General features: G+C 43.9%; 4 protein-coding genes across 5 annotated transcripts; 2 read left to right on the forward strand and 2 right to left on the reverse strand.

Moving 5' to 3' along the window:
* The first annotated feature begins 468 nt into the window (after window positions 1-468).
* LOC132263030 (3,4-dihydroxyphenylacetaldehyde synthase 2) lies at window positions 469-4012 on the forward strand. Its single transcript, XM_059762583.1, has 4 exons — window positions 469-1189; window positions 1460-1694; window positions 1804-2502; window positions 3263-4012. The coding sequence occupies exons 1-4, from the start codon at window positions 1110-1112 to the stop codon at window positions 3758-3760; spliced, it is 1512 nt and encodes a 503-aa protein (XP_059618566.1). The 5' UTR covers window positions 469-1109; the 3' UTR covers window positions 3761-4012.
* Window positions 4013-5620: 1608 nt separating this feature from the next.
* LOC132263532 (aromatic-L-amino-acid decarboxylase) lies at window positions 5621-10132 on the reverse strand. 2 transcript variants are annotated; one of them, XM_059763325.1, is made up of 6 exons: window positions 9959-10132; window positions 9757-9804; window positions 9394-9479; window positions 7301-7535; window positions 6714-6963; window positions 5621-6647 (listed from the first exon to the last, which is right to left on the reverse strand). In XM_059763325.1, exons 2-6 carry the CDS (start codon window positions 9775-9777, stop codon window positions 5761-5763), a joined length of 1479 nt encoding a protein of 492 aa, XP_059619308.1. In that variant the 5' UTR covers window positions 9778-9804; window positions 9959-10132; the 3' UTR covers window positions 5621-5760. The 2 variants fall into 2 exon arrangements, with proteins under 2 accessions (XP_059619308.1, XP_059619309.1); XM_059763326.1 differs by lacking the exon at window positions 9757-9804.
* Window positions 10133-10946: 814 nt separating this feature from the next.
* LOC132263529 (pre-mRNA-splicing factor ATP-dependent RNA helicase DHX16) lies at window positions 10947-13792 on the reverse strand. The gene has a single exon (XM_059763323.1). The coding sequence runs from the start codon at window positions 13685-13687 to the stop codon at window positions 10997-10999; it is 2691 nt and encodes an 896-aa protein (XP_059619306.1). The 5' UTR covers window positions 13688-13792; the 3' UTR covers window positions 10947-10996.
* Window positions 13793-14087: 295 nt separating this feature from the next.
* On the forward strand, window positions 14088-16229 carry LOC132263530 (protein MCM10 homolog). Its single transcript, XM_059763324.1, has one exon. It carries the CDS (start codon window positions 14088-14090, stop codon window positions 16197-16199), a length of 2112 nt encoding a protein of 703 aa, XP_059619307.1. The 3' UTR covers window positions 16200-16229.
* Window positions 16230-16240: the final 11 nt, after the last annotated feature.

Consider the following 16240-nt stretch of genomic DNA (forward strand, 5'->3'; position numbering starts at 1 on the left):
GTATATACATATATATATATATAATTCCCTGTGGAGTAAACAGACATGTTCGTGCAATTTCCCTTCAAATTGTTCCACTGCACATTTTCCACACGACCTCATGGCTCGGATGGATAGAGATGTTGGATAATTCAGCTCTACGTGAAAAATTGAATTAAATTTTTATTTGCGCCGTTTCAGCGTTGAGAGAATGAGAGAAAAGGAAAAAACAAACAATGTATGTAAGTCGTAAAAAACTACAATGAAATCGTCGCATGTGACTCACATGAGACAATTACACAGTGAATCTGCATTTAGTCATTATAGTTAATTCATTAGCCACAATTTATTGATTTAATTTATTTTGTGCCTTTAAATCCGTAGATATTGTTAGTTTATTAAGTTGTGATCTATCAAGGGAATAAACAAGCGAAAAATGTGGTGAATTTTTTGCATCTTTGATGTGTCACGAGAAGTCACAAGTGAGCATCCCAACTATAGTATGCAGTGTACACTTCCCAGTCAGAGTTGATTCACTTTGTACAAGCCTTCACAAACTCGCTCTGATCTTCCGTTAAGTCTACTTCACACGAACGATGAGTATATAGAGATTCGCCACTTGCAGTGAAGATCAGTGATTTGCATGGTCAGCAATTTCCTCGGCATTGACATTGAACTGCATTGATTTGTCTTTCCCACCTCAATTTTTATCGCAATTTTATATGACTATACGTTGGGAGAAAGTGCAATAAACCCAGTGAATAGTATTTACTCAGCGCGCGTATTTCTCTCAGGCGGGGAATCTCACGCAAGAATCGCGGTGCAATAGTGAGTTTGGGTGGGAAAACTTCGTGTTCGACCTCTGGCCGCGTGCTGAGCCCCATTCGTTGGTCCAGTCAAAACACTTTTGCTGTTCGTGCCTGAATCGGCTATAGAAAGTGCCCGAGATCCACTCTCACTCATTCTACAAGATTCCACTTCAGGAAGAGATTTCCAGGTGATTTAAAGGCGCACTAAGGTACGCGAGTGATCTTCAGTTCGCCAACGACCGCGGATCAGTTCACAAGTGATCGTGCTCTGTGTCTCTTCATCTCTCTATTGTGGTGCTCAGATCTTCTCCTCAACAGACAATGGATGTCAATGAGTTTCGTGAATTTGGAAAAGCTGCAGTGGACTTTGTGGCGGATTATCTTGAGAACATTCGCGATCAGTGAGTAGAATTTAATGGATTTTTTTTCGTAAAAATACGCGTACGATCATTGATTTACGGCGATGAGATGATAATATATTTCTTAGAATGCTATTAATTTTCAGTTTATACTTTCAATTTACCCACTATTCGATACATTGATCCACGATTGCGATCTATATCCATGAAGCATGCGATAAGATGGGTTTTGCCGATGCTCAATGATGATCACAAATTTATTCACACCTCTAAAATCTGTTACGCACATTTCGCATTTGTCTATACTTTCAGGGATGTTTTGCCTAGTGTCCATCCTGGCTATTTGCACAAATTCCTCCCAGAAGTGCTGCCAGAACAGCCGGAAAATTGGCGTGAAGTTATGAAAGAAATGGAGAAATTCATTCTCCCAGGAATCACTCACTGGCAGTCACCCAATTTCCATGCTTACTTCCCAACTGCCTGCTCCTATCCAGCCATCGTGGGAGAACTCCTTTCTTCCGGCTTTGGCATTGTGGGCTTCAACTGGGTGAGTTTGAGGAATAATTTGAATTCCAACGAGCAACAGAGAGACTTGAGTGTGTCATATTTGCTCAACCCACATATTTTCTCTGTCTTTCTCGGATTTTCTCCGGCAGATTTGCAGTCCGGCGTGCACGGAACTCGAAGTGATCGTGATGGATTGGTTGGGAAAGCTTCTGGGTCTGCCCGAGGAGTTCCTCAACTGCCACAACGGCCCAGGCGGAGGTGTGATTCAGGGCTCTGCCAGTGAGTCCATCCTTATTGCCGTGCTGGCAGCGCGCGAACAGAGTGTCCGGAAGATGAAGATCGAAAACCCAGAGATGAGCGAGAGCGATGTCAGAGGTCGTCTTGTGGCGTATTCCAGTGATCAGAGCAACAGCGCTGTAGAGAAGGCGGGAATCCTGTCAGCCATGCCCATGCGTCTCCTGACCACGGATGGTCAGTGCACCCTGCGCGGAGACACGCTCAGGCGTGCCATTGAGGAAGATCTGGCTGCGGGTAACATCCCGAGCATCTGCGTCGCCACACTGGGCACCACCGGCACCTGTGCCTTCGATGACATCGAGGAGATTGGCCAGGTGTGCCGGGAATTCAATGTGTGGCTCCACATCGACGCCGCGTACGCCGGAGCGGCGTTCTGCTGTCCTGAATATCGACACCTTATGAAGGGCGTAGAGCTGGCGGAGTCCTTTAATTTCAACGTGCACAAGTGGATGATGGTGAACTTCGACTGTTGCGCAATGTGGCTCAAGAATGCCGACCTCCTGGTCCAGGCCTTCAACGTCGATCGCATCTATTTGCAGCATCGCTACCAAGTAAGTCCGCATTCGACACGCGATTTCCCGGAAAATGGGGAGTTGATTGAGAAAATGCAATCAGGGACGATTTGTGCTTTCATTGAGTCTCAAAAGTTCGTGCGATATACTGTGTATTACATATTGACCAAGGAATTCACATTAGCGGAAGTTCCAGTGAAAATTTTCATGTAACACTTCAGGGATTTTGAGTGACTTAACGTGCAAAAACCCCTTGAATGCTATCATGCCGTGCCCTTATAATAAACTCGTGATTTTTTCCGGATCACTAGTAGACTGAATGATTTCTGTTTAGGTTTCCATAAGAGATTCTTTCAGTATTTATGGAATTTTTCCAGTGTCCTAATCAAAGGACAAACCAGTTGCATTACAAAAGTTAATCTTCATGATCGCTTTCGCATATCATTAAAATATTACCTGCTTGTTAATTGCTCTATTAGGCTGTTTTGCAATTAATCTTCTCTTATTTTGGCATTTTTTTCAAATCCTTGTTAACAAATTCATAATCTTTCTTATTCAAATCACTTAAAGTACAAATGTTTGCTTACGCATTTATTATAACAAACAAGACTATAAAGAATCTCAGGTGTTAGCAAAATATATTTTATCGTGCCTAAAAAAAATCAATGCCAAACACACTTAAAATAAATGTATAAAGAGACTGAAATTGATCAAACGTTACTTGTCAAAGACTTTCATTGGAACCTCGAGCTTCTCATCGAAAGAAAATTTTAATCAAACACTATATTTCTCATTTAAGGGACAATCTAAAGCTCCCGATTATCGTCACTGGCAAATCCCCTTGGGAAGGCGCTTCCGCGCCCTCAAGCTCTGGATCACATTGCGAACCGTAGGCGCTGAGGCCATTCGACATCACATTAGACACCAGATCCACCTGGCTCAACACTTCCAGGCCTTGATCACAACCGATGATCGTTTCGAAGTGATCGGCGAGGCAACGATGGGCCTAGTTTGCTTCCGTCTTCGCAACGGCTGTGCCGCTACGAAGAAGCTTCTCGAGAAGATCACAGAGCGCAAGAAGATCTACATGATTCACGGCAACGTTCAAGAAAAGCTTGTGATCAGATTCGCCATCTGTGGCAGAGATCCTCAGGTGAAGGATGTAGACTTTGCCGTCGAAGAGATTCTCTTGGCCCTCACGGAAGTGCAAATCGCTGCTGAAGAAGTTTCAGAGAAGCTCCGCGATCGTTTCTCCAAAGAGATCACCATTATGTCGTCCGAAGAGAGGCTCCAGTGAATTTGATACAATTAGTGTTTTTTTTCTTGGTGTACATAATTTTACATTGAAGATCTTCTATTTGTATTTTGGTCATGTGTGTCTTCTAGAATTACTTTTAGAGAGAGAGAGAGAGAGAGAGAGAGAGAGATATTTTTCCTTTCTTTGTATTTTTACCATTTTTGTTTGCATAAGCTAAGAAACTCTCTGTTTTCGCCACCTTTTTTGAGAATAAACAGACATTTTTTCTCAATACAAATTTGCTTGTTTGACTTCTGCCAACAGAAAAGAAAGCGGCCGGCGTGATACAGCAACTACAGCAATGAGAAGAAAGCCATCAATTGCCGAGGTAATAGTTCTCTTCGACCTCAAGTAACTGCGGAAATCAAAGATAGCAATATTCTGCACGATCTATAAACGCTCTTACTTTCAAACATTATTGCAATTACGTCATGAAATTTTACGAAAAGGTCAATAATAAAATTTATTGTACTTCGCCAAACCACGAGTCAATCGAGTGTAGAAAAATACATTTTAAAATCTAGGATTCGCTCTAAAATATACGCAACATAAACTCATAATTTTTTGAAAAAGAGATATTTGATTATTTGTTACATCATAATATTAAGACAGAAAATCCAGAGGGCTGAGTCTTGAAAATGGTTAAAATCAGAATCAACAGAACCTCATCGATTTTTAACTTGTTGACATGATCACAATTTTGAAAGTTTCGTGAGTCTTGAGTCAAAATCAGTCTTCGGAATTTTTCGGGAGGGAAAATGCTTTCGGAACGCAGGCAGAAACGTCATATTGTTGTTTTGATTTGGGCCGAGTTGCGGTGTTTGAGGTAGAAAATGATAAAAATGCTGCTCAAACTTAACTTTTACCCCCAAAGAATCATCATTGGGTGTCTTCAGCGCCTTAAGAAGACCAAAAATTAACCCTCAGGCGACAAATATGTGAATAATGTGCATTATTAACGTACAGATGTTCTCCTGCGGTTATACGAGAAGTCCCAGGAGCAGAATGAGACTTCTGCGGGCGATCTTGAGTTGCCCCACGAGATGGAGATCAACTTCTTCTCCTTTGCTAAAATTTCTCCATCAATTTTTTTGTCCAACCAATTGTTCACCTTCTGATTACACTTGGATTTGTACTGTCTGTTCACATGTTCAGTTCATTGATTCATAATTCATGAGACTTAAGCACTAAGCAAAGGACGAAGAATTTAGGAATCCCATTCAATTAAATATACCTTCAAAACTGAAAATGTTTATGGCAAGGATTATGCATGACATAATAAAATTGGGATTATCGTTGCCTCGACACTGCAAAGAGGGACTCTCAGGGACTAGGTAGCGCGCATGGAAAGAAATTATTCTCCGTCTCTGAGCCTCTTACGCGAGCGCAAGAAAAGAGATGCTTATATCTCAGCAATAATAAGGAAAATTATCAATATAATATTAAAAACAATTAAAATAATTATTCTATTATCCATTTCCGATGCCATCGATGTCAATTTGATACTTAAATTGCATTAAAATCTTAAAATTGAGACATCGAGCAATCGTGTTGACTCGATGTTCTCATGTCAACACGAGTTGATTGATTTTGAGCCAATTTTGACTCGATTTCTGACTGATTTTTACTCAAGACTCGCAAATTTCTCAAAATCAGTCAATTTCCACTGATTCTGATTTTGACGAATTTCAAGACTCAGCCCTCAGTTTTGTATTATTTATTTGCCAACCACAGTAAAACAATTGCAAGAATTACTAGAAATCGTATTCAAGACACAAACCTTTCACTGTCCCGCCAAAATGGCCAAAAACATCACGTTTTAAAGCCGAAAAAATTATCTACTTGCACAAAAAGACACTCTTTCAATACACAGAAAGCTTTATTGTCTCTTAATATCTATCAATAGATGTATGTATATTTTCACAAAAAGAAGAAAAATTGTTCCCATTCGATTTAAAGTGTTACTCATAAATACGGTGTGAAGTTGTGAATTGTCTAGCTTAGGCGTGTCCGTTCTTCATCGTCTTGTCCGCAAGTACCTCATCAGCGGACGCTGAGACTTCCCGCCAGGAAAATTCCATGTCCGTAGACACGGTGAATCGCGAGCAAACGGCCATACGAAGGAAAAATACGTCGTTGATTTTAGAGGGCACCAAATGGATTTTGCCGCGACCATTGATGCGCTTCAGCAAAGTGTCGTTGAGTTCATTGGATCCCTTGAGGCGGAAGCACACTAGCCCCATATTCACATCCCCGACAATCTCAAAACGATCGTCGGCCCGACAGAGGCTTTCAAATTGTTTGGCAAAGCCGCAATGGCGACGAATGTGTGCCTGGAGATTCTCAATGCCGTACAAACGCAGCACAAACCAGAGCTTTAGGGCTCGGAATCGACGTCCAAGTGGAATTTGCCAGTGACGATAGTCCGGAGCTGAGCCCTGCATGTCGTGCTTCAGATAAAGCGGGTCCACATTGAAAGCGTCCACGACCCAGCGCGGATCCTTGAGCCACATAGCCGAGCAATCGAAATTGACCAGCATCCACTTGTGCGGGTTGAAGTTGAACGAATCAGCCGTCTCGATGCCCTTCATGAGATACCTGTACTCTGGGCAAATGAAAGCTGATCCCGCGTATGCGGCGTCCACATGAACCCAGATGTCATGCTTGTTCCCAACCGGTCCAATTTCCTCCAGACAATCGAAAGCACAGGAGTTTGTCGTACCTAGCGTGGCTACGACGTAGAAAGGAATCAGCCCGGCTGCCAGATCCTCCTTAATAGCCGCCTCCAGAGTTTCACCACGAAGACTGTTCTTCTCATCCGCCTTCAGAGAGCGCAATTTTACGCCACCCAACAAGCCAGCGCGTTCCACAGAAGAGTGCGCCTGAACTGTAAAACCACACCGTCAATCAATACCAGAAGCACAAGCGTCTCTTTGTAAATTGAGTTACTCACGTGAGCAATATCCCACGAGCTTTGACACAATTGTCGCCTCATCCCACTCAGGATGTTCTTCCTTTACGCGTTGCATTGTCTTAGCTTTGGCGCCCAACAAAGCAACCAGAGTAGCCTCACTGGCGGTGCCCTGGATCACTCCGCCTCCCTTGCCGCCAGAACATGCCAGGAAGTCACCGGGAAGATCCAGCATCTTGCCCAACCAGTCCAACATCACAACTTCCAATTCTGTGCACGCCGGGCTGGCGATCTGCATATAAGAATATATGTAAAATGTCAGGCTTTACATGCTTAATTGACCTTAGCAACACGGTATGCCTTAAACTGTCTTGGAAAACTATGGAAATTGTCTACAAGATAATTTTTTTATGATAAATACACATTTAAACTCTTTTCAACAATAAAATAAGTAATAAACTATGTGTAATTTGCACTGTGGCAAAAGTATTAAATTCTTTGCCAAATTAATGCATAATTTTTATACACTTTAAGCATTTATCATTCCACTCTTTATCGTTTTTAAGTTAAATCGAGCGATGAACTTTTATATTCTGAATATATGTCGATGTGTTTGGCGCGTGCCTTACCCAAGTGAAGCCAATGCAGGCGATGGCGCCGCTCAGCATGTCAGCCACGATGGCCGGGTAGGAGTTGGCGGTGGGAAAGTACGCGTGGAAGCGTGGGCTGTGCCAGTGCGTAACCCCGGGCATCACCACACGCTCCACATCAGCCATCACATCCTGCCAGCTCTCGGGCTTCTGGGGCGCCTCGTCGGGGATCAGCGGGCGCAAGTAGCCTGGCTGCACGGTGGGCAGAACACGCCTGGAAAAGAGAGAGAGAGAGGAGGTCATCAAGTCAGAGGTCAGTCAGAGTGTCAATCACAAGGAAAAGCCTTGGCGGTTCGTGGTGAAGGGGCGACAATGTTGCTGAAATCTCAAGAATACTTCTATATTCTGCTTTCGACATGTCTCAATTTACTGCGAATCAGTGGTTTTATAGCTCACGATCTTATAGAATAAATTGAGAGCATTGAAAGAACCAAAATCAATGTTTCTTGTTTCACGATTGTTTCAAGGAACCTTTGTATGCCCACAGATAGCGCAAATGTTTATTGATGTAACGTACTAATTCTAATCACAGTTATGTATAGCAGCTGATAAAGAGTTTTTATCGCAATTAATTGTACAATCATGACAGTCCGTTTATTATAATACATGCATTTTATCTCTCGAGAGGAGCGAAAGCGAATGTTATTGCAAAAAATGCCTAAATATTCGCTTTTATTACACAACTTTTTGCACTATTTAACACGCCGCACTTGGTGAATGTCTTCCAATGAACTTGAAATCTCACACACATTTTCTGAGTCATCAGCATCTCCAGCGTTAATATCAACATACAAAAAACACAATCAAGAATCATAACTTAGAGGTCAGGCGGCGGCAAAGAGAAGAAAAAATGCTAATTTCAGTATAAACAGAAGCCACAATTCAAATGTTCAAAATATTAGCTTAACTTTTTACTGACAAACTGGAAGAGAGAGAGTTATTTTAAGAGTAAATCATATCAGCGACTTCAGTTTGAGCTCTGAGTCTTCACACAGTCTAACTTTCGAATAAATCAATAATGACAGGAAGCATTTCTCGCCAGTGATTCAATTAACACGATAAATTTAATTGCACGATTCAAGCAGAAATAGAAAGAGACCTCCTTGAAGATAATTCTGATCATTAGAGAAATAGTTTGTACAATAAATCAGAGAATTGTAGCAATGACAATTTAATGAATAATTGAATGTTAAAGTGATTTCTGGCCTCAGCTTAAAAAATCAAGTTTGTTCCGAAATACACGATTAGACAAAAACTCTAAAAATTGTTGTGCATGTTTTTTTTTAATGTTTGTTACGACTTAACATTCAATTTAGCAATTTATACCTTGTAATTTGATACTAAATTGTCCGTCACACTTGAATTCCTCAATGATTCTTTTTTTTTATCAAAGCCAATTTCTAAGACTCTAGTTGCATAGGAAAGGAATAAGAAATTATTATGATCTTTTGTTATTTCTAATGAAACAGGTTCAATCGTGTACAGAATTTATTTGCGTATTATACAACAATGTAGTTTATTCACGCTCAGCATCGTGCAAATTATAAAAACACGTAGCTAGAATTCACATTCGATGGTATAATAAAGGAATATTTCTTATCAGCCTAGTATTGAATTGGATGGAATTTAGTCAGTCATTGAACTGAAATGCATAACTTCTGCGAACTCTGACTGGAATTTAGCACAGCAGCAAATCATTTACGCGAGAAAACCGAGCAATACAACCAGAAAAAGCCCCCCAAAGTCAATAGGCGCGATTGCGATTGCTGCTAATTGGTCGGAAGTGCAAATGTGGGGAAATTCGGCGGTAAAAGAGATCACCTGGGGGCTCTCTTGCGTGTGTGGAGCAGTGGGAGAAAAATCAGGTAGCGCAAGAGGTGTTGAAAAAGCACCTTGACACACAAGGTAAATCCCGCGAGTAACAGGTTTTCTTGTGCAAATGCTTTTGTAAAGACCCATAGCAAAATAAGAATAAAAATGCGGAGAGAAATATTGAATTGAAATTCCCCAACGAATCTCTCGCGTGGCGTTGATTCGAGGGGGGATTTTTCACTATGAATCACATTATTTACCTGTCTCGGATATTTTCCAAGTAGTTGGCGATATAATCCACCATCTCTTTGGCAAACTCCTTGAATTCCGGCGCCTCCATGTCGATCTGGAAAAGGTTTTTTTTTGTCAGTTATGGTCAATGTGATTAGATTTGGGTTGATTTCTTGCGTAGAAAAGTGAATAAGAGTGGCTGGAAAGTGCATCAAGGCCTCATTTGAAGCACACCACGAGTCAGATTACGCAATCTCCAGAGGCACTCACACTCCAGACAATGGTTTACAATCGAATTTGCAGTTATTAAAACACACGAGATCTCTCCTCTCTATCACACCCAATGGCTTCTGTCGGCCAGGAAAGCAATCATATGGGCATAAATTACTCACAGATCGATTGTCCTCCACCATTGTGGCCCAAAATTCCACCCAGTTAGTCTGTGTTAGCAATGGAAAGCAATGTATGAGGGTTAAAGAAGTTAATTTGCCACTGAATTCAATCACACATCTTCACAGCATCGCACATGAAATGCCGAAAGAGCATCTCATAATTCACAGCTTTTCTCTGTGACTCCGGAAAATTGAAATTCACCTCAAATACGGTGGATGGTGGTCACAAAAGAGGAACTGGAGCAGAAGCACTTGAGATTAAAGCTGTAGCATAAAAGATTAGCAGGGAATCACACACAATCACGCGCGAAAGTCCACCTCAAGCTCGCTTTATGCCACTCCACTTCGAGTGTCTGAAAGGTACTGAAAGCTACTGCTGGCCGTGACAGACTTTTAAAGCTCCGGCGGCCGTGTGTGGAGCTGTGGAGAGGGCTTTCTGGGTGGCACACACCAACACACGCAGTGCGAATCGCTTCTCAAAGAGCGCGCACAGATTGTGCACAAATTCCATTTGTGACGTCACGGGAGAGCTTTTGCCGGGGGTTGGGAAAGCTCTGTCTCTCTCTCTATCCCACCCACTAGATATTCAACAGTTGAAGAGCACTAAAATCACATACAATATCGAGAGCCTCAGAGACCATCCCGCATCGACTCTTTTCCTCCCTTCTTTTTGAAGAAGACGAAGAGATATTGTACTGAAGAGGAAATGGAAGTCAGAGACGCATTTGGCACATGTCTTTTTTTAACAATCAGAGAAATTGACATAGTTTTTATTTGTTTTCAACGTGACTTTTAACTGATAAGGATTTGTGTGTAACCGCAAGAGAATTATTTAAAAAGAAATTCTAGAATCATGTATAGAAATTGAGTGATCTATTATGTTTTGATTTATAAGACAATTAATAAAGAAAAGTGGGAGAGTTAAAAGAAATCCTTCCCAATTCGTCCCTGTCAGCCACTTATCAGCTTGTCGACGGGATTTATCGAGGCGTGGAGAGTATTTCATTGTATGGGTGGGTCAAGAATGTGGAAAATTCACCCCCAACCCACTCCTATGAGCCCCAGGCAGTGCTCAGCTCACAATCGACTTAATTAACCATCAACGTTTTATCATCTCATGACGAGGGAAGATTTCAGTGATGCTTTCCACCAAAGGAAATCCCAAACGGGAGAGGATAAACGCTTTCCAGTCTCTATGAAAGCTTTTATTTACGATAGAAATATTACTCGCCCAGTTCCCTTAAGCTGTGATTGTTGACCTCCCCACCGTCTTGGGCATCTTCTTGTTGGTCGAATCCTCCAACTCCTTGGGCTTATAGTAGTGCGGCGCGACTTCCAGCAGCCACTTGCTCTCAATCTCCGTCACCTGCCTCATGTACTCCTTCGTGGTGAAAACCAGCTCGTGGTAGAGCACCCACCGCGGCAGATCCTCAAACAGCGCCGAGTTGGGATGGATCATGACCGTTTGATTGTGCTTGATTGTTTTGTAATTCCCACCCTTGGACAAGCGGGCAATGTGATAAAAGTATCCCGCCGTGATGGCTTTCCGGATGTTCATCGTTTCAGGCAATCCTGACACCATGTCAATCTCCACGCGCTGCATCAATCCCACCAGCTGCTCTCGGACGTCGCGAGCTCGCTTCATAGAGCGATACTGGATGAAATTCTCATAGCACCACTGAGTGCTAAAGTCCGTGTCCGCCCACTGATTGTACACTTGAAGCAGACTCAGGTGGTCACCGTGCATGTGATTGAAGTTCTTCCTCGCCGTGTCGGCGTGAATGATCTTGTCTTTGGGCCGATAGAATATGGCACTGTTGACAGAGAGCATGGCAGCGATGGTCACCACCTCTTCCGAGCACTTGTACTTCTCACTGGCCAGCAGCATCTTCGCCATCATCGGATCCACGGGAAACTCCGCCATTCGCCTGCCCAACTTCGTCAACTCCCCGTGATGATTGAGCGCCCCCAGAGCGTACAACTGCTCCAATGCCAACACCAGCGTTTCATGCGGCGGCGGATCCAGAAAGTCGAAATGCAGCAGATCATTGATGCCCAACGCCTTCAGTGTCAGCACAGCATTGCCCAGATTAATCCTCTGAATCTCCGGCACTGTATTGTCCTCTAATTCGTGCTTGTACGCCCACGCTGTGTATAGCCGAAAGCACATCCCAGGCGCTGTTCGACCAGCTCGTCCTGCCCTTTGATTAGCCGACGCCTTGGAGATCGGCACCACCATCAGAGTCTCCATTCCCGTTCGGGAATTGAAATTGTTTTGCTTCGCAAATCCCGGATCGATTACGTAGATGATATTATCAATTGTCAGGGACGTTTCAGCAATATTCGTGGCCAGGACAACTTTCCTGGCATTCGGTGGAGTTGGCTCAAAGATCTTTGCCTGCATGTCGCTGGGGAGGTTCGCGTACACCGGCAGAATCATGAGCTCCTTCAGCTTTGATCCCAACCTCTTCACTCTGTCCGTCAGCATCTCATTACATGTCTCAATCTCCTCTTGACCAGTGAGAAACACCAGAATGTCTCCCAAAGGCTGCGTGGCGTGAATCTGCAGGACAGACACCACACAAGCATCAATGTAGTCCGCCTCAGGCGCTTTTGTATAGTAAATGTCCACAGGAAATCGCCTTCCGGGGATTCTGAAGATGGGAGCGTCATCAAAGAATGCTGAGAATTTCTCAGCATCCAATGTCGCGCTGGAAATTAACAACTTCAGCTCTGGCCGGAAGCGTGCAATGTCCTTCACCAAGCCAAACAGAATGTCCGTGTGCAGAGTCCTTTCGTGCGCCTCGTCAATGATCATGACACTATAGGAAGCCAAATCTGGCTCAGAAAGAAACTCCCTGTGGAGAGTTCCGTCCGTCATGTACTTGATCACAGTTCTCTCAGACGTGCAGTCCTCAAATCGAATGCTGTAGCCCACCTCATTTCCCAGCTTCACGCTCATCTCTTGAGCCACTCGAGCTGCTACGGACATGGCAGCAACTCTCCTGGGCTGCGTACAGCCAATCTTCCTGGAATCCCGCGTGTAGCCCGCCTCATAGAGATATTGAGGGATCTGTGTAGTCTTCCCGGAACCTGTCTCGCCCTCAATTATGAGAATCTGATGCTCTCCAATCGCCGCAATCAGATCTTCCTTGAATGGATACACAGGCAGGGATTTCTTCGTGTCCTCAATGTCCATCTTCCGACGCTGTGCCTCCGTCAGTTCCACCTTCTTCCCCTTGTCCTTGTCCTTGGAGCCCTCGAGAGTTAGAGCTTGGATGAATTCAATTTGATCATCCAGCAAAAGATCATACTCCTCCTGTTGTCGCGATGATCCGGCGTCTTTCGCTCCGAACTTAAACACCGCCGAAGCCAATTGCTCAGCTTCCCACTTCTTCTGCTCAGAATTAGGCATTTTCTCACGCTCATCCACCTCAACATATTCACTCTTGTCTCCCTTCTTGATATCCTGCGGCATATGATAGCGCTGGATGCGCTCCAACTCCCTCGCTTTCTCATGTTCTTTGGCAATCTGGAGGATTTGCTTCTTATACGCCCTGTCCTCTTTCTCCTTCGCTGTCAGCACGGTGTCATCAAACAGATACTCATCGTCAATTATGTCAGCCTCCAGTTCTGCCACTTTGTCCTCCTTCCGCTTCTCCAGATACTTCCTTCGGGAGGCAATTCTCAACTGTGGCAGCATTTTATCCCTGTCCTCCACTTCCAACTTCAATCTCTTGGCCGCCTCCTCATAAGCCTTCTTCGAAGACGTCTCCAGCACCCGCCGCGTCTTGTCCTCATCCCGCTTCTTCAGCCTACTGGCGAATTCATCCCTTTCCTTGATATCACGAAGGCGCTCCTCTTCTGCGCTGTCCAGACTCTCCGAACTCGAGCTCTCATGACGTCTTCGACGTGAACTTGAACCGCTCATGTTTCTGGATCACTTTTACGTATCAAACACGACGTCTTTATCAGAATTTATCACGGAAAAATAGATTTTTCGCACAGAAACGTTCCCAGCAAAATATAAACAAAACGCTGAGGTTATGGCGTTTCGATGGATTCGGTGTTGTCATTTTCCACTGTCAGATTTCCGGAATTTATTGGGAGCGTGTGTTTTGGAGGGAAAGCGCTTTCTCTCGCATTCTGAGTCAAAACTCACGTAATTTTACTCGAATTGTGTGGATTTTATAATTTAACATTACATTAAGGTCAGATAATATAATTCTCGTGTGAAATATCAGTGGAGAAAAGGTTTGTGTACAAAATGAATGTTCCCTTGCATGCAAAACAACCTCACTTTTCTGGTTTTGCACAGGAAGATTCCCAGAATGAGCATTTCAGAGCCTCAATTTGGCTCCCAGAATGATGACCCCGAGTTGGACGACTTGGAGCAACAGCTTCTGCAAATCTGTAACGACGAGGAACCCACTCCAAGTTCTTCCCGGACATTTGATTTCCTCACGGAAGAACAGCAGCCAGATCCGGAGAGAGAAAAGCTTGATAAGATATTAATTGGCAATGATTCTGACTCTTCTGATGACGAGGAAATAAGGAATTTCCTGGAGCAGAAGTACAATGAGTACGGTAGAGATATTCACATGAGCATGAAGAAGAAGGATGAAGACAGAAAGATCAAAGATATTGAGCTTGAAGTATCGAAAAATATTCTGGGATGTGATAAATTGAAAATCACACCTCAGCTTCCTGCTCTGGGAAGAGTGTCCAGGGTCCCGGAGACAGAGAAACCTTTGCCAGGAGTTCCCAAACTCCAAAAGATCAAGGAAGAGATGGAGTCAAAGAAAACCTTGTCTGTTTACACAGATCCTATATTTGGGATGAGCCTGGTGAAGCCTCTAATCTCTAGCACGCTTTTGCAGGAGCGCATGAAGGATAAAGAAGCCGTTTCGATGTTCAGGATAAAGACTTTCGTGGATCGTCTGGACAAAACAAGGGATTGGGTCTTTGGAGGTGCCATCGTGAACAAGAGTCCGGTCAGGACATCTCAAAAGGGGGATCAATACTCTATATGGACGTTGTCTGATCTCAAGAACGATATTAAGACTTGCAGTTTGTTCCTCTTCAAGGCGGCTCACAGGGATCTCTGGAAGACTCCGCAAGGAATGGTGGTGGCTGTCCTCAATCCAAATATCCTGGAGCGACGGAATGACAAGACAGAGGCTAATCTATCCATAGCGACGCCTGAGAAGTTGATGTTACTGGGCCAATCAAAGGATCTGGGCATTTGCAAGAGCAAAAAGAAGAATGGAGAGCCTTGCACATCCATCGTGAATCTCTCTGTGTGTGATCACTGTGTCTTCCACATGCAAAAGGAGTTCAAGAGTCTTTCCAAGCGCTCTGAGCTCCAATCTGCCACTGCCGGAAGAGGCTTGAATGAGCTCAGGAATAAGGTTCTCGGAAAGAATGAAGTCTTCTACGGTGGGCAGTCATTCACAGCAATTGCAGCCAAGAAGAATGCCAAGCAAGTGGCTAAGGATAATCAGAGAATGCTTTCTCTATCTGAGTATTTTGGAAGGAACTCCTCAACTGCCAATTCACCAGGTCAGCGAAGTCAAGACAAAATCAGACGTGCTGACGCTGTTGCCGAGGTAAATAATGCACAAAGGCAAAAGGATATCCAGAGATTGGCAATTCTCAAGGCGGCTTCTGAACCTGTGACGCCTCCAACAACCCCAACAGCACCAGAAAAGCCCCCAATAGCTATTTTCTCCAAAATGACGCCCACTCTGAGCAAATCCTCCTTCACAATCGACGTCTCGACAAAGGCATCGGTTGTGGCGCGTGCAAAAGCAGCTGAAGTTCTGAAGAAGAAGCCTATAGACAAGGCAAATCCCAATTTTATCAAGTACAGAGGCACTGACAGTGGCAAGAAACGAGTTCTTGAGGAGATGAACCAGGATGTGCCGAGCGCCAAGCGAGCCAAAGCTGAGGAAGAGGCCAAGAGAGATAGAATCCAGCGAATCATGGCTGCTACATCATCCCATATGGATCTTGTGGATCGCCGAGAGTGTGAGGAGACCCAAAAGTACTTCAACACTCTGGAGAAGAAGGAGGCACTGGAGGAGAAGATGCTTTCCACGTACAAAGTGGCGTGCAAGGCTGTTGCCTGCAGAAAGTGCAAGTATCTGGCCTTTTCAGCAGCTCCGCGATGCCTGGAAGAGCGTCATCCATTGAAAGTCATCGATACAGACAAGAGATTCTTCAAGTGCGGCGATTGTGGGAACAGAACAGCCACAGTTCATCGAATGCCCAAGTTCAGTTGTAAGAACTGCCAATCATCACGGTGGGAACCAACATCGATGATCCGGGAACGCATTGTTGCTTCCACAGGAGACAAATTGTCCATTCGTGGAGATGAAGAGCAATTCATTGGTACCACAACAGCAGGAAATATCAATCTTCTTGTTCCGAATGAGGAATAGAAGAAAGAAACATGTGAGTGTGATTACAATTTATCATATTT

Source organism: Phlebotomus argentipes, unplaced genomic scaffold (genome assembly GCF_947086385.1).
Source record: "Phlebotomus argentipes unplaced genomic scaffold, Phlebotomus argentipes genome assembly contig_15, whole genome shotgun sequence".
In the NCBI taxonomy this organism is placed as follows: domain Eukaryota; kingdom Metazoa; phylum Arthropoda; class Insecta; order Diptera; family Psychodidae; genus Phlebotomus; species Phlebotomus argentipes.

Bases quoted from the DNA above. Each gene is read 5' to 3' on its own strand.
- LOC132263530 (XM_059763324.1), top strand. From the start codon at position 14,088: ATGAGCATTTCAGAGCCTCAATTTGGCTCCCAGAATGATGACCCCGAG.
- LOC132263532 (XM_059763325.1), bottom strand. From the start codon at position 9,777: ATGGTGGAGGACAATCGATCT. The intron at 9,480-9,756 runs GTGAGTAATTTA...AACCTTTTCCAG, and splicing joins TGGTGGAGGACAATCGATCT to ATCGACATGGAGGCGCCGGA. The intron at 6,964-7,300 runs GTAAGGCACGCG...TCTTATATGCAG, and splicing joins CCTGCATTGGCTTCACTTGG to ATCGCCAGCCCGGCGTGCAC.
- LOC132263030 (XM_059762583.1), top strand. From the start codon at position 1,110: ATGGATGTCAATGAGTTTCGTGAATTTGGAAAAGCTGCAGTGGACTTT. The intron at 1,190-1,459 runs GTGAGTAGAATT...CTATACTTTCAG, and splicing joins CTTGAGAACATTCGCGATCA to GGATGTTTTGCCTAGTGTCC. The intron at 1,695-1,803 runs GTGAGTTTGAGG...TTTCTCCGGCAG, and splicing joins GCATTGTGGGCTTCAACTGG to ATTTGCAGTCCGGCGTGCAC.
- LOC132263529 (XM_059763323.1), bottom strand. From the start codon at position 13,687: ATGAGCGGTTCAAGTTCACGTCGAAGACGTCATGAGAGCTCGAGTTCG.